Raw genomic sequence first — 25,056 nt, 5'->3', positions numbered from 1 at the left:
TAAATAGTTGTGATTATTGTTATGAGCTGAGAATCCCTCCCATCCGCTCCAATTAGGGCTTCAGTCTTTCCTCCAGCCGGCCCCTCATGGCCGCATTTACCAGCCATAATGAACTGTCAGCACCTATCACTGCCTCATTTGTACAGACCAGTTTCCCTGTTTCCTCCATCTGGTTTACCTCTTTTCATTTCCCCCTGTGCCTCCCACACAGTGAAGGTAAGCTATTCCTTGAATATTAGGCACAGTCTCAAAACGTGGGCACATGGTTTAACCTCACCTCTGAGATGAGTGCACAGGTTAAACAGGCAGACTGGTGGAGACCTTCCCTCGAATTAATAGGCGTGCACACTGATTGTCTGAAAGTGTTTTTATTTTGTATGGATAAAAGGAAAGCTAAATAAGCAATGCCGCAAAAATCAGAAATTAATTGGCTTCTTGGTTGCGAGATGAGAAATAAAACCGAGGAGAAATCAAAAGATGCTACATGTTTTGCTCACTAGGAATCTGAGCTACTGAAATCTATAAAGTTCAAGAAGTTGTGTATTGCCTTCTCTTTTCAGAAATTCTTGTGTTCCTCTAAAGATGCAAGAAAGTGCAAAATATAACCTCTCCAGAACTCTTTACAAGAAACCAGGAGCATTCTCTGCATCCTTGAAATAGATCTTCCTTAACGAAGACTACAAACTAACACATGTCCAGGCTTTGTGCTGCTCTCCTCTGAGAGATGTCAAGGCTCCTTTCCTTGATCCTGTGGAAGTGGTCAGACCCCTCTCTTCCCCTTTATCAGAGTCCTTTGTTCAATTTTCAGAGACGTCGTCTCTCTCTCCTCAAACTCGTTATAGAGAGATTGCAGGTCTCACCTTTGGCCGACATCCACAGCCTTGATATTCCCCCCACAAGTAATATCCAACACAACCCTTCCTCACACCAGTCCTCAAGTTTACAGGTTTGCTTCATTCTACCAGAATTAAAGAACCCTTCCCAGCTTCCCTCTTTTTATTCAAAGCTCTCTCTCAGAAGGCTTTCACTTCCTGACCTCACCAAATCCTGTTTGCACCAGGGTCCAGCCTAAGGCAACCAGCAGAGTTACAAACAACCAGGCGTTGGCCACACTATGACTCTCTGACTCGTCATACTGACACATTCATGGCAAAATATGTTTTGCATGCAAATAGTATATATGATATTTTCCATTTTCTTCTGACACGCCGTTGAACTTGCAGCCCATTCCATTAATGATCACATTACCAATTCTATGGCTGCTATGGGATCGTTAAATACCACAGTGGCCTTTTTAAATCCTCAACTTTCATTTTATTGTAAAATCCAAGTCCTTCATTGTCATTCTGAAAAATATAACTGGTTTTGTATTTACTGGTACTTGGATGATTGAGGCAGAAAGTATAGCTCTCAAGTTTACATGATGCTTTTCACAATGTCCATATCTACTTGTACCTGCATGTGAACATACAAGTAGCCATCACTAGTATTGAAATAAGTCCCATTTGCAGCTGCATTACCACTCAACAATAAGGTTATCCTAAAAGCGAGACTGTACACTCACAATAGTATCGAGAGTGGACCTAAATGATTGGAAACCATTGGCTGCTGGAATGGTAGGAAGCTATTCAACAATGGAACATGTTACACAACAGCATGGTCTTATAAGACAAAGGCAAATAATGCTAAATGAGTTTCAGAAAGACATATACAATATAGTATTTCTTCTTTCTGTATTTCCTCTTAGGCAACGTTTGAATAGAATAGGACCAAATATCGGAATATGCAAAACAAATATTTTCTCTTTTTACACATAATTTGCCCCAGCCCATTCTGTATGTTGCTAAAGGGCCAATGTTCATCTGCATGGATGTTTCAGTATTTCTAATAATCCACCTAAGGAGCCAATCAAGGGAGGTGAGCAGCTGTCCTTCAGAAAAATATGAGGAAACAAAGGTCACAGGAAACGGTGATGTTGAATTGAGTTTTTGTCGCTTTCAGGAAAATAATTGGAATAACCCGAGTGGTTAATGGAGATGAATTCTTCCTTTTCTTTGTCTATTTAACGAAGAGTTAAATAGGCATTTCTGTGAAAGAAGCCAAAAGCTCTATGCTAACTCCAGAGCATTTTCATTCAAAATGATTGAACCTTTCCACAGACCACCTGAGCAGAATGCCAACGACTTGGTTGAAAACATAGCTGCTACTTGATTAAATAGAATTACATGAATTTCTGCATTCACTTCAATTAACCTTTATGTTAATTACATCGTTTGCATTTCAGGGAGCTGCACAATGAATCAACATTTTATCAAAATTGCAAATGGAATTGCAGTTTCCAAAATATTTGTTCTGGGATAACTGCTTGTCAACATACCAAGTTAGATTAACCATTGTTGTGTAGCACAGATGCCATCACATGCAGAGATCTCTAATATCACTCCAAATAATTGAAATAAGATATTTTTTAGAAATCCTTCAGCCCCACATTATTATCGGTACCATGCATTTTAATTCACTGAGTAAGAGCTAGGTCAAGATTCTCTTTATAGACATAACATTAGTCCTTCATTACTATGATATATCTTTAATGGGTGGATATCACCGAAATGAAGGAAAACAAAGGAAATCCCTTTTGACAGATACTTAATCCAAAAAGAAAGACATCCCAGCCTTTATGTCCACAGCCATTCCAAAAGTGCCAACATTTCTATCAAATGCAAACTATAGCCTCAAAGTTATCTGAAGTTTGAGCATCAAAATGATTTAAAAACCTCTCCAACCCGGTCTCTTATGAAATCTTCCAAACTTTACACATGTTGTATATTCTTGAAGGTCTGCGTCATTTATTCCACCCCCTGAAGTGCAATCATGCACACAGTACACTAGTGTATCGGTCAGAGCTGACTGTGTTAAAATTAGGATTTATATCTGGTGCTGAAAATGGAGCATTTAAGGCTTCAACAAGTGTTGAAATACAGTTTGTTAAATGGAGCATAGCGCCACCCCCTTCACTCCACTGTATAACATCTTCACAGATCAGTAAGATGCACATCATATCTTATCTTATCTTATCTTATCTTATCTACCACATGATAACTCTGAAGTAAATCGAGCAATCAAAATATGCACACATTTTCAGTTTCTCTTTTCCTCCCATCCCATCAGTATCAGGCTGAAAACAAGTCCATCTCACGCATCTTTCTAGAGACTCTTCCTCCATTTAAAGTGTGCCCGGGCCAACAGTGAAACGGCACTCCATCTCACACACATGGAGACACCCCTGCGGTGCACACAGCTCGTCTATTGATAAATACAGAGAGGGAGATTATGATTCCAGTCTACTGCGTCAACAAGCTGTTGTTCTGTGTTGTGCTATCTTGTAAATGCCAGATTGATGTAAGTGACGGGGGGAAAATGTGTCATCTGAAGCAAGCACCTGGTTGTAGAACAACCTAAATAGGTTTATGAGTGCTGTGTGTGAAGGAGGGAGGGAGAGAGAGAGTTTTATCACTCTTTCTCTTCCTGCTTGTAGTAGACGTGCCATGATACCTCGTTTCTCTGTTAGCTCATGATAGGCTTAAGTATTTTTTGTGATGCTGCAATCAATGTAGTTGTTTTTGTAAACCTTTCTCTTTCCACAGCCACACCTGTTGAGTCTTATCTATATCTGTAGCTCACTCGCAAACCATTTTTTAAAGGGATATTGTTGTTGTCCAGCCAATTCAGAGACATTTTTCTCATTTGAGCAAAACTATTGATTAGTGGAGCATTCTCCTCTTTTTTTCAATTTAATATCGTGTTATGAACTGGAAAAGGTACACCGTAAATAACCCCATGGAAGGTTTATTGTTTTGTGTGTATTGCCTGTTTTTGTATCTGCCTTATTGTTTTTGATGTATGCCTTTTAAATTGTATTGTTTGAATAATGTAGAGACGTTTTATATGGAGGACTCAAAATGACTTAAGTATAAATAAATAAATAAATGAATGCATGAATAAATACAAGAATAAATAAATAAATGCTTAAATAAATGTATAAATAAATAAATAAATACAAGAATAAATGTATAAATACAGAAATAAATACAGAAATTAATAAATATAAGTTATAACTCAACAGGACATCATTAAATAAATGTATTTCTACATTTCTGTATTTCTTCATTTATTTATATCTCTATTTATGTGTCCACACGTATTTCTTCATTTATTTATGTGTGACATTTACGTGTCCGTATATTCAAATGAGCTGGGCGGTCCGAACCTCATTGTTGAACAGGATTGGTCAAGTCAGGAGCAAGACAGAAGCAATCGATCCCTAGCACTTGGATCTGTAGACGAACAGCGTTTATTATGCATTCTTGTCTGTACATTCTAAATACTACAGTTGTTGAGTCACGGAATGTAATTTAAGGATGTTTTCAGCCGAGAAGTTAGTAGTTTAAGCATCAAATCTGTGGTCGGTTTATCGAGATTCAGCCTAATAAGGATATGCGACGGAGATTTGAGGTCCTGCTCGCGGGACCAGTGAGCTCCGGGCGGTCAGCGTGCTGTGTGGCCGCCGAGAGAAGCCTGATCTCGGCAGGACTTTTTGAAATGCTCCGCTGGCTCTGACGTCTCCGTAGCGGCTAAGCATAAGATACAATTAGGTTTTGGAGGATCTAAAGAGCACAACGAGTTTATTATTTACTAAAAGATAACGTTACGTCAATTTGACTGAGGGTTAAGATTCATAATTTCATATTGTAGCGACCCTGGGTCAGGAAAGCTACGAGACGTTGTATATTTATTATCGTTTATTCGTAGCCTACGCCAAACAACAGTGGACACCGCAACACATTCTACTCCACTGTAAAGTATTTTACAGTGAATAATTGGAGTAAATTCATGCGCAAGAACAGTTGATGTGGTGACGTCACAAGACCAGAAAGACCGTCCTGCGTCCTCGAGAGTCTGGACTCCCAAAACCAGACTCCCAAGACCAGATTCCAAAGACCAGACTCCAAAAGAACACAAGTCTGTACTCAGTGTTCTTGGAATTGATAAACGGCTGAAGTCAAAAAGCTGTCTAGGCTAAATTCTGCTAACGGTTAGCTGAGCGAGTCAACTTCAGCATCATGTGCCAGGCAGAAGTAGTAGAGCACAACACACCAGGTGCATTTCACTCCTGTGACCAATCATGCTTTAGACAGAGGTTCGGACCGCCCCAGCTCATTTGAATATACGGACACGTAAATGTCACACATAAATAAATGAAGAAATACGTGTGGACACATAAATAAATAAATGAAGAAATACAGAAATGCAGAAATATATTTATTTAATGATGTCTTGTTGATTTATAACTTATTTATTCATTCCTGTATTTATTTATACATTTATTTAAGCATTTATTTATTTATTTATACATTTATTTATTTATTTATACATTTATTTAAGCATTTATTTATTCATTTATACATTTATTTAAGCATTTATTTATTTATTCTTGTATTTATTCATGCATTCATTTATTTATTTATTTATACTTTAGTCATTTTAAGTCCTCCATAGTTTTAATCTACTTTCTCTTTATAGTTAAAAGTTTTTTTATTTTGATAGGATAAAAAGAAAGCACACTTTTATTTGAAGTTAAAATGCAAACTTGATGGTATGGCTATGGATGAACAGATGTGCATTTTTTTTTACAAAGATTAATAGTTTTAATGGACCCGTATGAGGCTAACGCTCTTACGATCGTGACATGGTGGTGATTGTTAACGAGTTTTAATTCATGTACATTCACCTAAAGAGAGAAAATTAAGGAGTTTCACCAGCAGTAAGTCTTCACGCCAATTCATATACGGGGATCCGTTACATACACTTTCCATCAAAATCAGTATATTGAGATTATTTTTCTGTAGTAATTATCTCTCTGACTTTCCCAACATACTTGCTTAGTTCCAGACCTCTGCAATCCCTCCCATATATCAGATTGTTGAGTAGTGTTTGCTGTCTGTTTACTTAGTTGGAAACACAGCCGAGCCATTCAGAGCGTTGTAGGCAGGATTAGGAATGACATCATCATCGTGGAGGTCTCCATCGTGGAATATGCCTACTATGAACTATTCATACACTCTGTCATATTCATTGAATGTATTTTAACTCTAAATCTGTCCTTCTGTACACATTACATCTATTGCATCTGTCCATCCTGGAGAGGGATCCTCCTCTGTTGCTCTCCTCCAGGTTTCTTCCCTTTTTTCCCCCTGAAGGGTTATTTGGGAGTTTTTCCTGGTCCGATGTGAGGTTTTGGGGCAGGGATGTCTATGTGTACAGATTGTAAAGCACTCCGAGACAAATTTGTAATTTGTGAAATTGGGCTATACAAATAAACTGAATTGAATTGAATCATCTCGTTTCATAATCGAAAGGCAATAGATGAATTGCCACTTGAATGGCAGGTTGTTTAATTGCTTCTGTATCAACTAGAAATTATGTTAACGTGACAGATGTGTCAGTCACTGCTGATTGGTCGGAGACCAAGTCACTCCCCCACCGAAACAAAACAGCTACGTGAACATGACCATGATGACAGACACACACACACACACACACCTGTAGTTTGGTGATTCCAGCGCTCACTCCTATAAGAACTTGGCCCTCCAGCAGTTGTGCAACCTTCGGGACCTCCACCCTCAGAAAGTCCTTGACCAATTGTGTCACCTCCACCTGCCAGTCACTACCCAGCAGGAAGCTCTGCTGGCCCAGGCCGTCCTCGTCCCCGGCTCCTCTAACTTCTCCCGTATCTGCCACAAAGTGTGTGAGGACACGGAGGGTGGTGCTCTGATACTGGGCAACGCAGCCGCTCTCCTTCCTCTCGCCTCCGGCATCGTCTTCATCCTTTTCATCGGTGACCCTCTCGTACCTGTACGGATGAGAAAAGGAGGGCAGACGAGCAATGGTAATAAAGTATGGATCAAATGACTTCCGACAGTGAGGAATATGAAGGCTGATATTATAAGTATATTTCTTTTTGTGAAATAAAAATGACTGAAAGTCCTTTATATTTCGAGAAGTCCTCAGGTGAAAAAGATACTTTGAAGGTTATCACCAGTATAATTTTTTTTTTTAGATTACAATTCACTGTATCATGTTTTCCTTATCACTATGAATGCTTCTGAAGTTTAACCCTCGGATGTCTTTACTGCAGTGCAGTCAAAGCCTCGACTGTCGTTGTGCTGCAGGTTTCCCGACCTCCCGAAAGTCGTCGGCTCCAAGTGTTTAAAAAAAATCCATTAAAAACAGCTTGCAGAGACAAACTGCTGCTTTGCTTGCTTTCTCATTTCCTTTAAAAGGGCAACTGATATTTGTTCTGTATGTCTGCCATTTATTTTGCCCACGGCAAACACTTTGCAGATACAGTCATCTCCGAAAGATGTATGTTCTGTGACAAATGAAGGTTTGCAAACCCAGTCGGGGATTTTCACATTTACACGTCTGTTCCACACCTTTTCGCCTAGTTAAGTCAAGTGTATATGGCTCTTCATACATTAACAGGCCCACGTTAGAGTGGGGAACATCGGAGAGGAAGGACGAGCATTGGCAATTGGAGAAATCCTATAAAGAATTACAAGAGAGGTCTTATATGTGCCACTGTGGATCTAAGAAAACATCCAACCATTGATATATATTATGGTGTGGAGCCATTTGGCGTCTAGATGTTTGATACAAGTTTTACCACACTTACTGTATAATGTTACAAAAGTCCACAGATACCTGAAATATTAAATGAAAACATCTCTTTTATACTTGGCTGCTTTAAGGGTCCATTTGATTCTTTTCTGCTCTACTATATTATATATTCTCAGCAGGTTACGTCATGATTAACTGTAATTTATTGTCCCTCCCAAAGGTTCATATTCTGCTGCCTCCCAAAAATAAACAGACATTACAACTGCTTGTAGACATAAACTGCTCCCTCAGCTACAACACTACATCATATTAAGCAACAACATATTGTATTTTCTGGCTGTGGGAGCTGCAGTGACGGGTGAAATGTGGCCTTGGGACACAGATCCTCTCCTAAGAGTCAACCGATGAAGAGAAACATTGCTATAGCTATTCGGTGCATACATCACTCTTATCCACATCCTTCATCTTCCATCACTCTTTACCACTATAAAGGTCTATTTTGTTGTCCTGTGCATTACTATTGTCATATCTCTCTTTCTCTCTCTTCACGTCTGACTCGTACTCTATATTTCATACATACATTTTTAACTTGACTTGACTTTAATCCATTTTTCAACTCTCTCGCTCTGCTTTTCTCTCTCTCTCACTCTCACCTTTTATTCTCTGACACTATCCAGCTCTGCCTGCACCTCTGTCTCTAACAGTCAGCTGGCCGGAGGGAGTGACAGTGACAGTTTCCATCAGGTTTAATGAGGCGTAGCCGGTCAGGCAGAAAAACGGGCTGACAGGTTAACATGCTGTGGCCCAATGGCTTAGTTCCCTCCCTTCGCCATGCCCTCCCCCTTCCCTGATTCCTCACCAGTGAGGGGCCGGCAGTCTAAACCAAGGTGACATTTGGGTCTGGCAACAGAAACACGAGGTCAGGCCATGTTTATAGCATTGAGTGACAGGTCAGTCACGGTGTAATGAGGTGGCTTGCTCGCTGATGTCAATGTGCACACACAAAGTCGGAGCGTGCACACATGCACTATTGCAAAAGAAAAAATTAATTTTGTTTTGTTTGTTTTTGATATTCTCTCTCTTTTCCTACAAATATACACATAAACTTCACATACATGCGTTTTTCATGCAGGGCTGCACTTGACAGACATGACTGACGTGCCACCAGGCGTGGATAGCAGCGCGTTAGAGTGCCACCCTGTGGGGTGTAGGCCAATGGGACATGGCACAGAAGTACTTAAGTAGGCAAGCCAAAGATCTTTCATATCACATAAAAGTTGGTATTGAGATTATAGTTAACATTCTAAATTAACATAACTAAAGTTTACTTTCAATACAAATCCTTTATGACTCATTTGGCTTGATTTTGAGTGAGCCGGTCAATATGACCCTGAACAGCACAGGTGTCTCATCTCTATTTATCTACATCTCCCCATGAAAAATACAAACACAGAAAATACAGAAAATAATGTTATGGTCGACTAATGCAATTTATATCTAGATTTTTTCAATGTACCTACAAAATAGTTTGAACGCGTATTTTTCATTATAACTGATTGAACTCTGATCTATGGAGGGGTGAAAAACTCAATTCCACTAAAAACTGATTGAATTGTTAGTAATGACATTGGTGATGAGGTACAAACTATAGTTATTAGGATGTTTGGGTTTCTGACCACTTCTGGGTGATTCAACATTAACCGGGTCACATCACGGCTGTATGTAAGAAACAAACATAACAGGAGGGTTAAAACATTCACTGTTGGTGCTAATTGAGGTTCAGTTTATTAAAAATCTGATTCACACAACCTAAACCGTCAATGTATATCAAGTTAACATTGTGATTTGATGTTTTCACCCATTAATAATGAAAAAATAATTACTAACAACGACTAGTCAACGACTACATAATTGTAATTACTGTTTTCATCTCACAGTATGTATAATATCTTCGCTCTTATCAGGGGCTGAATACTGGGGCATATGGGACAATCTAATTTCTTTTTTCACAGTATAAACACACTGTGCGCCGTATCTTTATCATAGTTACTGTATGATCACAGTTATTAGTAATATTAATAGCTATTTTTTTATGAAATTAATGAAATGTGCCTCAATGATCATCTGTTTCAATTTGAGTACGGTCATTTCTTTTTTAATCGGCCGTATTTATATTTGAAGGAAAAACTCATAAATATCACAACTATAAATATCACTTCTATAAATATCACTTCTATAAATATGGATATAAATATCTTTATTGTAACTGTAGAACTTGCAGTGCAACACACAGATCATGCACACTGTGTCACTTTTCAGTCCCAGGAATTTTGGCCACGCTCTGTAATGCTCAAAATTATGACTGATTTCACATTCAGCATAAGTATCTTTTGGGAGACCATTGTATGCCTCATATGTCTGCAGCAACATTCCAGAGACAATTTATTGTGGCCTCCATTTAAGTGAAGAATGCCATCGTATTCTCATACAGGAACTGTAAAGAACCTCTCAGGCTAACGACCAGAATAAAGACGTTTAGACTTGTCCTGTCGGCCACCTCATGTTGTGCTACATTGGACAGTCACGACATGAAGCCCACAATATATTTTGCTTTTAGCTTGTGCAAGAGTTTAGTGCTTGTTCTAAGATGCAAGGATTAATGTGCTAGAAATAGTTGCCTTATAGCTGCTGGTGTGGTGCCGCAATTCAATCCAGAATAGGCGTGACTTTCACAATAATATAAATAGTACAATATGCAGCGGTTACAATAGACATTCAGGCCTTACCTCCTGTTCCCCATACTAACGGGGACCCTCCAGCCCTTTATCTGGCTGAGCTCGGGGTCGGCCACATCGATGAGCAAGGGCAGGCGAGGCATCCACACGCTCATCTCTAGCTGCGCACTCAGGAAACTGTAGGTAAAGTTAAGCATCGCCCTGCTCTTCCCTCTCGTCTCCTTCCCGTTGACATACACGTAGTCGCACCGCTCTGACACCTGGAGAGAAAAGGGAACAATGAGGGAAGCAGCAGGGTGAGAGACAGCGCCACAGAGAAAAAGGAAGAAGGGCAATCTACTTGAGACACAAGTATTTAAATTCCATGAAGGAATCATGTTCATGTAATAATGCTTCTATCATGTGTTGTCTTGAGATCTTCTGTTGGGTCTCTCCAGATGTTTGTCAGCAGCATCTTCTGAGATGCTGGAGCGTGGAACGATTTGGCGTTGCTTCAATAAAACCTCAAGTGTCACGTCTGCTGAGTTTATTCTGTGTGTGTGTTTGAAAGTGCGCAGATAAGTCTTTAATGCGTCTGCATGCAGGATTATATTTGTGCAAGTAGTGTGACTCTAGTTCCAACTTCACAGATGGAGCTAAATAAAAGACGCAGACTTGCCTCATCCAAACCTAGAGAACGAAACCTCAAACCCAACTATGATTGGCTGCGAAAAATAAAGCTCCAATCAGTGATTGAGGTTTTGTTGACGCATGTCCAACATGGAGAAAAGATGGAGCAGCAAATGTCTGAAATGTCCGTCTATTATCTTATCTTCTAAGCAGCAGAATCTCCACACGTTTTGTTTCCAATCGCTTGCATTTCAATCTCAAATACCATCTTAAGCTTGATTGGCACAACTGGTAATTTCAGCACATGTCCCCATTACTGACAATTGCTTCTTTGTAACTAACCACTCACATGAAGACTGTCATCCGTCTCCACGTCTTTGCATATAACTTGGCCCTCTATCTCTGGGGAACTAAACTGTCAGCTCTCTCTTCCTCCTCCCTTTATCTCCCGCTCTCTCACTCTGCCCCTATCATACGAGAGTATTACTTTGACTTCTACATGCTCCGTCTTCCTGGAATGAGAACAGGTTGTGCCTCAAGGAAGGACGATTCGCAGGCTGAAATCTGAGTGTGGAAAGTTTCAGGAAGTCACCGGAACTTTTGGTCAAATGATCAGTTTAGGTTCATGATCAAGCCACCTGTGATGTTTTATACGTGATGATAAAGGCATATCCAACTAAATGTAGCGATAATATCAAAATGATGTAGCCGTATTTGAAATAATCAACTAGGGCTGACATTATTCACTTAATGAATAAATCAGAAAAGGAATTTCCAACGATCTCAATAAATTACCAAAAATGTCTATTTCCTCCTTCTCAAAGTTGGAGGTTTTGCTGCCTTTTTCAATTTAACAAAATTCTAAATTAAATATGTTTGGGATTTTGATGGTTGGTCTGACAAAACCACATTTGAAAGCATCTCTTTGACCTCTGAACAGTTCTTATGGACAGTGTTCACTTCTCATATAAATGATTAATTGAAAAAAATATTTGACAGAATAATAAACAATGAAAATGAAATAATCACAACTTGCAGCCTACCACATTGTGCAATGTGACGATTCTCATTTGTTTTATAAAACTTATACAGGCAGAAGAGATGAATGATATAATACTCTATATATTTCAATATGTTCCCACAGGAGTTTGGGAGACTTCGGTGGGTGGACCTCGGACCCTCTGTATCAGCGGCCATGCTACCGTGGGAAAGAATGTGTCCATTTTAAAGAAATATGCATTAATTAGGTCCAGTTTGAAAGCAGCATTAAGAGGCTAGATCTATGAGGAACGATGTGCTCTTGAACACATTGGTTGCATAGACATGAATGGGGATGGCATGGCAAAAAAGTCACATCCACAAAGCATGCCACAGGAAACAGGGTCCTGTTGAGAAGTGTAATTATGACTAACTAGTTCTTTCATAGAAAACACTCAATATTCTTGTGAAGCAGCTTAACTGTAAATGTAATCTAGTTGTAAATGTAGAGTGTAGTGCCTTTAAGGACATCCACACTGTGGCTTCCCTTGATAGCAAAGATTATAAAGAGTATAAAGAGTCAATTCAGAGGAGCAAGACAGTGTGCATCTTAAAACATATTTTACACTACAGTATAAAAGCTGTACATGTAAACCAGTATACATTTAATAAAACTACAGGTTGCATCTTTTTTGAGGAATTAGAGCTGTCTGGTATTGAACAGTTGATAGGAGTTGATGATCTTTGATTGTATTCGGTATACAAATGCTCTATTTGAGAGGTGTGTGCATGTTGAAGTCACAGGAACACACAACATGTACTAATGTGCAGGGTTTCAAAAATGCAACCACCTTAAATGTGAGCTGAACAAATTCACTTCACTCCTCATTGAGTTTTCCTAAGCCTCACCTATATTTCTGTTCTTTTTCTCTCCCTCCCTCCCCCTCTCTCTGCCTGCCTCCCGCCTCCGTGTCACCTCCATGCTGAAATCAGTTTATGTCAAGATGTCAGCCCATCGCTACTTTTCTTGTTTTGTTTCACTTTGTTTCCCAATTCCAGATCCATATTCATCTTTCCTTTGGAAGGGTATGGAAGTTGATAACCATACATATTTCATTGAGATCTGCTGAAGGTGACATCTTGTGCGCCGAATTAAAAATGTGTCACCGTGAATGTGTCATGAAACCACGCACAAGTCCATGTCACCTCTCCATGGAAACAACTCATTGTGTTGCTAATCATGCAGGCTTTGAATTGACAGAGTGACGCACACAAACGCAGATAAGGACTCCATACAGGCCGACTATGAATGAGATAGTCAAAATGTCCAGTTGCTGAGAAACAGAGTCTTTGTTACTTGCATCGCACTGTAGTACTTCTGCCGTGGCCATTTTTCAAAGAATGTTAATAATTGTTTTAATTCCTTAAAATCAATAATTTTCTTCACACTGAAATTCAGGGCACTGAGCTTAAGTGATATGCTTCTTTGATTATTGCTAAGAGAAGAAATTAAGTGCGATTTCCATCATCGTAAACTTTGAATGGAAAGATAAACTGAGTTTTATTGAACACACTACATCAAAAGAGAAACATATAACATTAAAAAAATTGTTTTTACCTGTGGGAGAAATATATTGTATCTTGGGCTACAACTAACGATTATTTTAATAATCGATTAATCTGTTGAGGATTTTTCGATTAATCGGTGAATCGGATAAAAAAAAGAAAACATACATTTTCAACCCTTTATTCAAAAACAGAACTGACAACGCTTTACTCGCGTGAGTTTACTCGTTCGACTCTTTGTGGTTTATTCGCGTCATTCGCGTCGGTGAAGGGCCGTGGCTTATCTCTGTTGCTTTGCTCCGTGTAAATAGTTATCATTTCCACCATCCACCACGGAAGAACTAACCACTATTTATACATTATACTTGTTGTGGAAATCCCTCAAACGTCGGAACATCTAACGCCCTCGTGTTCGGGTTCATCACATCACCCGTAGGTGCACACAGCTCGGTGAATTTCACTGATTCCGCAGTTAGATTCACCAACGGCACGATGTCAGTGATGACGAGAGGAGCACCTCAACGCTGATTGGCTTTCGCAACGCAGCATTATGGTCCTTCCTCTACTCCGCTCTTCTCTTGTGTTTATTGCTCCGCTCTGTTATGCTCTGTGCTCAACTCTACTTTTTTGAGTGGCATAATAATCGCGCGACACAACAAATCGATAATGAAATTCGTTGCCAACTATTTTAATAATCGATTTTTATAGATTTTATCGATTCTGAGTTTTTAGATTTGATGATCATAACTATATTACCCCGCTGTTTATTCTTTTTCACTTTTTATTTTAGGAGAACATTTTCAATCAAGATGTGTTTTGCCCAGTCACATGACCTGGAAGCCAGTCCAAAGCAGCAAGGGCCGACAGAGTCATGCTAATTCCTGGCCTCACTTGTTACTGACCAGCACTGTGCTACTTGTGATGATGGAGAGAGTAGGCGACTGGCATTGACATCCGGTCTACTGAGGAGGGCATTTCAACAAAAGAGGGTAGGTAAATCACATAAACTGTATGAAATCTGGACGTTGTTTCTGTGATGTCACCCATGGCTCTCTGAAGAACCATTGTGAAGCTGTAGATGCTCCGGCAGTCCCCAGTCAGCAGCTTGCAAACCGGTACGGCATCCACCTGTCGGTCAAGACGGCCACGCCCTCAAGTATGCATAACTTTAAGCCTTATTATGAATTAAACGGGTTAGGTATATAAATTAGCTGCAGAGACCAAAACTGTGTTTTTTACCAAGCTTTTCTTTCAGTTCCAAAGTTGGGCGTTTTCACGTGGGGGTCTATGGAGATTGACTTGCTCTTGCCTTCAAGCCTCAAATGATTTGAGCTGCTGCAGTTGTTGGCACTACTGTGTTGGCTTTGTTTTTCAGCACCTGGAGGTTCATGTCTGGAAAATCCACAACACAATTGGCTTTCTGTCAGACTGTAACTTATGATAGGCATCGTTCTGCATTTGCAAATAAGAACTATTTTCTGTGTGTAAGATGATGCCTTTTTAATAAGATCCTACCAAACAACACTTATCCTAAACATATTTCAGGTGTTTTATTTACCAATAACATTTATCTTGACTGCAAAGAGCATACTTGAATGCCACGACAGGTAGTCAAGTAAGCTCTCTTACTGCTCACCACAGCAATATCCTGATGGGCGATAGTGTCACTAAAAATAAGCAAAAGGAATTTTGAGTGAGTGCTCGTTGCGATAGCACGTAGCCCCCTGAAGACTCACGGGCAATTTTTCTTCGCAATACATTTTGCATTCCCTTGCAATATTTTTCCATATCTAGTAGTTTGTCTTGCATTCACACTTCACATCCCGCAGGGCTTAACAATGCTGCCTTTGCTAAGGTCAAGAGGAGCGGCAAAAAGTAGCCACAGTACAGCTCTGGTGGCCATATTGTAGAACCAGAGATGCTGCAGCCATAGTCTGATCAATCCGGCTGCAGCTGTGCTCACAGCGAGTGGCATGGACACGATTACAGTCTGTTTGACAGCATTGAGCAACACGTGAAATAAAGAGCCATACATGCAGTAATGAGCAATAAATACACAATGTGGAGAGTTACAGCGTCTATCCTTTCTGCAGTATCCGCAGTGTGTTTGCCTGAACAGGTCCACCACATCAACTCTCACGATGGATCAGGGTGAATGCAAACGTAGTGGGGAACGCTCCCCAGAGAAGGAAGGGTAGGGTTTTGAACGCAGCCCTTAGGCTGGCTCCGCCCCCAGTCTGCGGCAGCATATAAAATGCAGCTATTGTCATCGCCTCCCTGCCTTTTGGCCTGTCTCGCCCTGTGATGGCTCTTGGTTCACCTGCTTTTATTTTGTTGCCCCTATTTTGCCTGTGTTGCTGTCCCCATTATGTTTGTTTTTACTTCTGTTTTGCATGGTTTGGCCATTGTTAATTACTTCTTCATGTTTTGGCTTTTTATTGTTTTGTGTTAGATTATTTTCGTTTCCTATACTAAACTTCTGGTTCATTTTACTAAATAAATGTCGGTCACCAATCTGTGTCCTTAACACTTCTCAACTTATATATTTGGGTTAAACTTATATTTCTTGGGGTGCAAGTCCCCAGGTGGCGTTGTTGATCCCTTTCAAAGCCCCGCACACAACATATTATCACTAGTCTAAAGACACTTCCCCCAAAAATAAAATCCCATCGTGATGTCAAGCAGCGTTTTACATCACAGGATTATGTTAAATGCCGCTGTGCTCTAACAATCAACTTGTTAAGCAATCAATTAGACCCGTGATATCAAACATTATCTTTTTTTACAAGCGAGGCTTTTATGGCAGTGATTAATCTTCTGATTATCTTCTCCATTAAGCGATTAATCATTTGCTAACAGAAGAGGGGAACAGGGACGATCGACTTGTCCTCAAAGTTTCAGTGAAACAGTTCCCGAGGATGGAGATGCATTCCGATTTAAAAAATGTTTTGTGAAAATAGGATGCAGAGAGGAGGGCCACCGCTTACTGTTTCCAATCTAGGCGGGTGGGCTTGGGAGTATGCTATACCGAGGTCAGCGTCACAATGTGTGGTACTTTTTTCAGGGGATAATTAAACCCTTTGAGAGATCTGCGTCTTCTCTTCTCTCTGATATGCATGCATGAAAACACAGAAACACCAATCAGCTCCTCAATGAAACACATACTTTTCTTTTTTCTCTCGCACATCAAACAGTTCATTCTCTCACTTGGTTTTTTTTTCTTGTCATTTCTCGAGTCGTAGAATACAATAGGGACATGTTGTAGGGCAGATATTTAATCCAAAATTGCAAAAGGAAAGAGCTCCATCTATTGTCATGGGGAATTATACTTATAGTTGTGCATTTTGTTTCAATAAGACAACAAATCCTGTCTAACATTTCCTAAATAATTCAATAATGTTTGAAATTGATGACTTAAGCTTTCAAAAAGCTAATGAAAATCCATTTTGAGAGCCTCATTTTTAACTTGCTCAAGATAGTAAATCAATCATGGTGAACATTTTGTCACCTTTTATGGTTTATCCAATGTTATTGGCAAAGGGAAACGCTGATGCATACAGTCAGCTTACAACCAGAGCTCTTTAATGCAAGAAATAACCTTGTCGATACTATGTTTTATATTATATGCTGTATATGTGATGCAATACAACTATTTTAACATTAACTAGAGGCAAGTATAACGAGCAGAGGGAGATTGAAGTTGCAATTTTTTTCAATAGGTTTCTGAGCTTCTGTCTCTTTGAATGTTAGCTCCATATCAGATGAGTAAGTACAGGTATCATCTTACAAGATACGATATTTAAAATATCTTTTTACATGTTGTACATGCTGGGACTGCATACAGCTAAAAGTTAAAGGGAGAATGTTTTTCTTTTAGCAGCTTGTGCAATGAAGACGGCTAATTATTGCAGAAATATTTATTTTATTTGTTTACTATGTGACCTGAGGTGAAGCACTCACTTTTTGACAAAGAGAGGGAAAAAAGCCAATCCCTATTTAGCTGGAGGAAATTCTGCACCTGCTTCCTAAACTAATGTGCACAAACAACCTCTACACTAACAATACCCTTTATTCATTCTGCACACTCACCCACTCACCTCCCTACCACTAGAAAATAAAGACAGATTGGAAAAAGGTCAAACAAAAAGCAGCTACTCAAAACACATCCGCACTAACCTTGATAACCTGTTCGTCTGCTGACTTGCATTCCACGGACTCCGTTACATCAGAGACGGTTCCGTCTGTTCCCACGGTGACCACTTTCACTGGCACGGCAACTGTTCGCCCGTTGAGGACGGCTGTGTTGAGGATCTCAGTGTCCTGGGAGGGAAAATAGACAGAAATCAGGACACACTGACAGCTGAGACTCACACAGCATGATCGATCCTGAATTTTAAAGTTGGTCAATATCAATGCTTAAGAATTTAATTCAATGTTATTATATTTCGCACAAAACATATAAGGATCCCTGACATTTGATCGGTTGAAAGAAGTAAAATAAAATAGCAAGTCGTCACTGGCAACCAGAAAGACACATGATGCCATCATCAGCAGGATTACATAATGTGGACCCTCCAAAACCGAAACTCTATCATGTCACCAAGAATTCTTTATTTTGCTCCCGAGGGACAAGAGTCGTAACTAATATGGCTGCCACAGGACTTAGAATTAAATACATTGTTTTTGGACATTTGCTTAAACTACTGAGTCTCTGTTTAACCTCAAAGCTAGATCCCCTTTGAATATTACAGTGTTGTATGCTTACGTTTATGATGAGGAATCATCAACTTTCAAAAGAACAAAGACCATTCCATGCTTTCTTTTTCCTTATTGTAAGAACCCGGCGCTTTCATCACCTACAATGCCACTTGTATGCCGACAGTTTGGTCGGAGATTCTGGTGTTATGCTACAACTATTGTAGACTTTGTGATAGCCCTCGGGGACATTTGTCAGATTTGACCTTGCTTGTAATTATTAGTCAATTATTTGTGATCAGTTATCTATCTTTTGATTTATCTTCCTTTTTTTGTCTTTGTAAATAATTTTGCTTGTTTCATAGAAGTTATATAGAGAAAAAGTGATTATGATCACTATTATTAGTATCACAACTATTATTTCAATTATTTTATTCTTGAACAGCTAATCTCCGAAACTCCTCTTTAGTGGGAAAATACGACTACTTTGACAATAATACTGAATTGCAAATGGCAGGCATTATAGATCACCAGATACACTTAGGATTTGAAGGCCTTATAGAGGAGAGGGAATAAGATAGTGAGGTTAATTTAGACACCATCTGGTAATCCTCGAGCTCTGAGTGTGCTGGTTGTACAGAGGATCTGCTATGACAGTGTAACCTGCACATCGCATCTGAGTTTCATTAAAAGACTACTAAGAGGCATACCCCCCTCCCATCCCCCCAAAGGAAGGGGGTGGAGGGAGGGAGGGGGGGGGGCGGGGGTGTAGTGAGGGCTGTAGTCACTAAAAGCACCATTTCCATGAGGATATTTAAACAAACTGAATAATTGGAGCACCCACATACGAATGTAACACCATCGAAGCACTACATATATTTAAAATGTATGAACCATTCTCTGTCAAATAAGCATGGAGACACAAAGAAACAGCTGTTTGTGGCTCTCTCTCTCTCGCTCTCTCTCCCATTGACTCTCATTTGGCTTCCCTGTCGCTTCCCTTCTGTCTGTGGGTTGCTCCAATTGGGAAATAAGAATTATGCCCAAAAGTTCTATTTATAACTATGAAAAGCCTGAAGACTAAGAAACCATGTTTGCTGCTGGGTTTCAATACTTTGGGCAACAATGTACTGTACACACACAAACACACACACACATACACAAATACAAATATACAAATAAACACACACCTGTATACAAACACAATGATTTGACAATCAGTCGATAGACAAAATGAAAATACATGTAATGTATGTATCTTGAAATGAGGTATATTAGGTAGGTATGTCTGCTGATGCATGATGATGGGACGACAAAAAATATATATATTCAAATGGCATTTACGCTTATTGTATGCTATAAAACCAACACTTACAATGTGAGACCTTCCATCAGCTCTCCTACCTGCTCCTCTGGGAACAAAGTACGTAGAGACAAATAAGCGCCTATGGAAAGTGTTGTGTGTGTGTGTCTTCTGCCCATTTACATGTGAGAGGAAGTGCCATTAACGAGCCGTTAACACTGGAACCAATCTATGAAAAGAGAGGTCTTAATGAACTTCGACATGTTTTAAGGGGACTCTTTGTTTGTGCCACGGAGAACAGAATATCGAGTGAGTTCAGATATAATACACACGATCACAAACACACAATTTCTTGGCTGGAATTAAGTGTGATTTAGCGAGACAGCTGGAGTGACGCATGAGGCACAAAAGGCGGTGTTTCTTTTTCCACGAAATGTGCTCCTCTCTCACTGGGCATCTCTTGGCCCGGCTCATACTCTCCTGGAGTTATAAAGAGCTGAGATGCAAATCATTATTCACAAAGCCTATTCGTACACAATGCAGATACACACACACACACACACACACACACACACACACACAACTCATTAACTGGCTGCTATTAGTTTTTCAGATATATTGGTATAGGAGCATACGCTGTATGATTAGTCATGAAAAGTCCATAATGGACTAATACTTAAGCAATGAGAAGCAAGACAAAGCGATCTGCCACCATGTGTTGAACAGACACATTACACACACTAACACACACACGACTACTCAGTCCAGCATTAGGCAACAGGTGCTACAACTAACACAACATATTTCAGGCAATGGCAGGGGAACCTTTGAAGTATATTGTTGAACGTTGTTCTTTAAGTCCTTAATATCGGAATCGACATCTGCCCCAGAAATCCCTGCACCAGTTGGTATCCACTACTTACAGGACTGTCTCAGAAAATTAGAATATTGTGATAAAGTTCTTTATTTTCTGTAATGCAATTAAAAAAACAAAAATGTCATGCATTCTGGATTCATTACAAATCAACTGAAATATTGCAAGCCTTTTATTCTTTTAATATTGCTGATTATGGCTTACAGCTTAAGAAAACTCTAAAATCCTATCTCATAAAATTTTAATATTTCCTCAGACCAAGTAAAAAAAAAGATTTATAACAGCTGAGTGTTTGTCAAGGCTCAGGAAACCCTTGCAGGTGTTTCGAGTTAATTAGACAATTCAAGTGATTTGTTTAATACCCTACTAGTATACTTTTTCATGATATTCTAATATTTAGAGATAGGATATTTGAGTTTTCTTAAGCTGTAAGCCATAATCAGCAATAAATCAGAATAAAAGGCTTGCAATATTTCAGTTGATTTGTAATGAATCCAGAATGCATGACATTTTTGTTTTTTTAATTGCATTACAGAAAATAAAGAACTTCATCACAATATTCTAATTTTCTGAGACAGTCCTGTATATACACCCACATAGGTACATGTAGTTGCTCACACATGAAACACAAACACAAGCACAGCCTCTCTGCCGAGCTCATCCCTCCCAATGCAGCAGCTTATCGTAACAACCTCTTATTGCAGTGCAGAGAAGACAACAAGAGAAGAGAAGAGAAGAATCGATAAAAGGCGATTACCCTTCTGTGCAGGTAAGGGTCGGCGTGTGAGAGGGCTGTTATGGTTGTGGATGAACGATGTGTAAAGGTAGCAGACAACCTACAGAAGCACCTCTTCACTGCAGAGGCACGTCAGCCAGCTCAAGGACACGACAGACAAAGGTGTCGGGGAGCACAACAACACAACTCTCAGCACTATGTTCCTACAATCTGGTGACTGGGCGGCCAGGGAGGATGTTTGAAAACACTTGTGGATCCAGTGGTTTGAAGGCTTTGGGCATCCCTTTCAAATGCTTATGACCTCAAGGCTATTTTAGTCCTATCTATTATCCTTCTACATTCGTCTTGGATACAAGAAGTTTACAAGTACAGCTGCACGAAGCTTCAGATTCAGCACGCCAATCAGCTAATATATGCAATCAATTCTGTTTGCCCATTTCCATGTTGTAAATAATTGTAACAGTTAACAAGTCTTTCTCACAGCATCTGTGAATTAATTTAGCCTGCTACGAGGTACCAGCTCATGTGGTAACCATGGTAACACCTATGCATGTGAGTATGGGAAATGTCCTTGATCAATTATGAGGTTGAATCAGAGTGTTATGCTCCATGCCTTGTAGGTGTTACCCCATTAAAGTGAGTGATACATGGAAAACACCAACAACATCTCACATTTCTGTGGCCATTTTGTCACTATTGATGTATGAGGTCCAGTTGCAATCTCCACTAATGATGCTCATAATTATTCAGTTATTTCATTACTCAGCTATTTTTTTGTAAGCTCTTTGTGATATGAGAGAAGACAAATGTGCATCATAATCAAAGGTCTGCATACTTCGCTGTCAGTCACAGGACCTGGATTTCCCCCGTTGCCAATAATGTCCAATCAACATTACACACAGCCTTTATCGCTGGTTTCTTTTACAGAAAGCCAATGTGACGACAAACCGAAGCTAGATGGCTACAGCAAATCCATTATTGGTGTTGTAGTATACAACATGAATCAGTCCTGGTACACCCTGGACGAGGTGTACGATGAGCTCAAGAGGTTACAGCAGAGGACTGATAACTGGTATTACTTATTCAAAGAGAAGGAGGGGAATGTGACAACTGAGATATGTTTTGCTCAGATCAGGGCCCACAGTACTGCTTAACACAGGCCAGCGATGTATTATTCATTGAAGGAACAGATGCCGCAGAACCTCAGCTCAACCATTCACTAACCGGCTGTGGTTGACAATGAGCTCACAGGTCCTGCATTGTGTTGGCCTACAGCGCTCGTGAGTAGGATTTATTTTGCCAGTGCAGCACTCTCATCTGTTCAGTTCATATCAGTTATCAATAAAAAAAAAGTAATTCCTCCCAGCAGCGATACAGTGTCCCCATTGCCACACACATACACCCGAATATCATGCAGCCAAAAGCTGGAGGTAAAATGAATGCAAGGTATGGGGAATCAACACTGAAGGCTTTTTTTTATTTTATTGAAAAAGTGATACGACAGCAGAGGAGAGCGGTGTTCGTAGTATGTAATCTTTTTATGGTTATGCCTCGGGGAAAGAAGGCACAGGAGCCAAGTTATTCTGCACTGCGATGTTGAAGCAAGGTGCTGATAACTGCAATGACGAGGCATGTGATGGAAACGAGGACAGGAGATAGAAAATTACTTTTCCACACCCCAGGAGTGCCGAAGATGTCGGTTAATTCAGGTGCAACTGTTGAACTTTTTAAATTACCGGGTTCGAGAGGACTTTCAAGTTGAGTGTAGTTCAATAAAATATCAGTCACAGAATAATTCCCTATGTTCATGTTGTCTCACATATACTGCAAACTCAATAAAAAGCATCTCATGGTGAATAATCTTCTCCACTGGTTAACAAAAAGCAAAGCAGCTATAATTGCAAACTTAGCAAATAAAGAGATGGGGGCAGTGTGGGGGCATTTTGCCATGACCAGGAGTAAGAAATAACATTATTGATTATTAAATCAGGAACTGCAGTGATTTATACTCTCCTCATTAATTAGATATTGATTCATTATGTAACCTGTTGGCCTAACAATCTGCTAGATTTTGTTATTGTGTGCTGAATACTTTTAGTGAGATTGAATATTAAGCCTGAGTTGTTTTTCCCTCATTCTTTCTCAAGGAAACCGCCAAAGTCAGCAATAGTAAACCGGCTGCCCCCAGATAAAGAATGTCTATATTCTGAGGGCTCCTCTCTGGTTTCTGGGGGCCATTTGATTAGAATAAGCCAGCAGAGCTGAACCCTGGCCCCAGCAGGCCGAACAGAAGACTTTCAAGCCAGACTGACAGAGTCGGGGAAAGGGTGATGGAAGGCAGGCCAGCAAGAAATAAACAAACACACAACAAATTACAGAATGGACAGACTTAGCTTCAAAGTAAAGCCTGACTGACATAGAAGCAGCATCCTGGGCCAGAGAGGGATGAGCGAGATGTTGGGTGGCAGGGATGAAATTAAGTTAGTGTGTGCATGTGCAGAAGAGGGAGTGTTGCTCTTCTTCTGTAACACTGTCTCATATTCACAGGTACACATGCCATGGCTCCTACTCCGGCCACAGAGAAACTGCAGTGGAGCAAATGAGGCTTATTTAAATTGCTCAAAGGCTTCTTGGACTATTTTTTTAAGACAAGAGGCTACTTGTATCTGATGTGCGTAAATATTTATATTATGGACATTCACGTTCATCTGCACATTTCTACTCGAAATATATGGTCCTACATTCGTCAGGTAGCAGGATACATGACTCAAAATGTATTATTATGTCTTTACTGATGATGCAAATAAGCAGATATGTTTCCTACATCAACTTGATGGTATATGTTAGCGTATTTACAGATTGTTTCCGTTGCCCCCAAATGGCCAATAAAACCAGTAAAAGCATGTTTTAATATGCGTACTCTATCACAGTTAATGCCTCTGAAAATCTCTAATAGACGTAATGATAAGGGTTGAAACACTTTTATTGCCTTATTGATTAGTCAATCGACAGAGAAGCTGTTTATTTGCTAACGTCGTTTTTTCCTTCAGTTGAGCTTTGCAGCTTTTCCAGTGTGAGGATTTCCATCCTTTTTTAGTGGCTTTTATTCACAATTTATAGACCAAACAATTAATTGATTGCTGTAGAAAACAATCAGCAGAATAATCAATTATGAAAATAATTTTTAGTTACAGCCCAAACATAAATATATGTACATGTAATGGAGGGGTCAATAAGTGAAGTACTAAGTAAAGCAGTGCAGAAACTAAAGATGTTTGAGATATTTAAAAAACAGTGTTGCCATAATTGGATCCTTATCAAACAATTGTATTTGTTTATGTTAAATTAATATCTGCGCTATCAGCTTAAAAACGTGGGTATCAGTCTGGCTCAAGGTATGTTTATAACTGAGAGAGATAGGAAAAACACCCCTAAAGGGTCTCTGTCTATCTCAGACTTGCAGAATTAGATAATCAAGACGAGGGATACGGAACATGCCTGCTGCGAATCCACCAGGGGTAAGAGCGAAAAGGAGAATCAATGTTGTCAACATGCACAGGGGAACAATAGAGGCCCATATATACACTTCATTAAGCTCTACGGGGCATTATGGCCACATGCAGATGGCTAATGCTGCCTTGAAGACACTTAGCATGCCGGTGGATAGCGTCGCTTGCGCAGCCTATTAGTGCTCTTCCAGGCCATTTCCAAATACAGTTTCTGACAGTGTGACAGCGTGACTGATGGCAGTCTGCTTGAATACCGCTGACTCGCCCTGATGCTGTGATAGCACGGTGTGTGTGTGTGTGTGTGTGTGACTTTCAGATACAAGGACTGCTTTTAAAAAAACGTATTTGTTCCTCGATGCCAGCTGAGGACAAAG

General features: G+C 39.8%; 1 protein-coding gene across 1 annotated transcript in view; it reads right to left on the bottom strand.

Annotated features, from left to right (window-relative positions):
- Positions 1-25,056, bottom strand: part of LOC130205742 (transmembrane protein 132C-like) — a 144,819-nt gene that overhangs the window by 3,851 nt on the left and 115,912 nt on the right. The window contains exons 5-7 of the mRNA XM_056433243.1: positions 17,742-17,885; positions 10,464-10,672; positions 6,601-6,910 (exon numbers count right to left, since the gene is read on the bottom strand). Coding sequence (XP_056289218.1) covers positions 6,601-6,910; positions 10,464-10,672; positions 17,742-17,885 — 663 coding nt within the window. The remainder of the gene's footprint in view (positions 1-6,600; positions 6,911-10,463; positions 10,673-17,741; positions 17,886-25,056) is intronic.

This window comes from Pseudoliparis swirei, chromosome 15 (genome assembly GCF_029220125.1).
Source record: "Pseudoliparis swirei isolate HS2019 ecotype Mariana Trench chromosome 15, NWPU_hadal_v1, whole genome shotgun sequence".
NCBI classification, from domain to species: Eukaryota; Metazoa; Chordata; class Actinopteri; order Perciformes; family Liparidae; genus Pseudoliparis; species Pseudoliparis swirei.
This window is presented reverse-complemented; position numbering and strand designations above follow the sequence as displayed.